The sequence below is a fragment of the Chiloscyllium plagiosum genome, unplaced genomic scaffold (genome assembly GCF_004010195.1).
Source record: "Chiloscyllium plagiosum isolate BGI_BamShark_2017 unplaced genomic scaffold, ASM401019v2 scaf_8882, whole genome shotgun sequence".
Taxonomy (NCBI): domain Eukaryota; kingdom Metazoa; phylum Chordata; class Chondrichthyes; order Orectolobiformes; family Hemiscylliidae; genus Chiloscyllium; species Chiloscyllium plagiosum.
In genome coordinates, this window is record NW_025213252.1 from 20,913 (window position 1) to 21,360 (window position 448).

General features: G+C 55.8%; 1 protein-coding gene across 1 annotated transcript in view; it reads right to left on the bottom strand.

The window, feature by feature from the left end:
• Window positions 1-201: 201 nt before the first annotated feature.
• Window positions 202-448, bottom strand: part of LOC122547584 (arf-GAP with coiled-coil, ANK repeat and PH domain-containing protein 2-like) — a 10,497-nt gene continuing 10,250 nt past the window's right edge. The window contains exon 5 of the mRNA XM_043686194.1: window positions 202-300. Coding sequence (XP_043542129.1) covers window positions 202-300 — 99 coding nt within the window. The remainder of the gene's footprint in view (window positions 301-448) is intronic.

Below are 448 nucleotides of genomic sequence, written 5' to 3' on the forward strand. Positions count from 1 at the left end.
GATACAGAGTAAACCTCCCACTACACCGTCCCCCCACTCCCAGGGACAGGGGGTTAGATACAGAGTAAAGCTCCATCTACACCGTCCCCCCACTCCCAGGGTCAGGGAGTTAGATACAGAGTAAAGCTCCCTCTACACCGTCCCCCCCACTCTCAGGGACAGGGGGGTTAGATACAGAGTAAAGCTCCCTCTACACTGTCCTTACCGTGAACTCTCCGCTGTAGGCTTAGTCATGCCGGAATGTTCTGTCTCAGCCTCGTAAATGTGGTTGACAGTATCATTGCCGAGGGCACACAGTAACTGGAGACAGAGGAGAACAGAGTCTTTCATCCCTTTCCCCGTTCCCTCCTGCTCTACACCATCCCCAATGGACCCCAAACGCCTTCCCCATTCCCTCCCGCTCTACACCGTCCCCAATGGACCCCAAACCCCTTCCCCATTCCCTCCC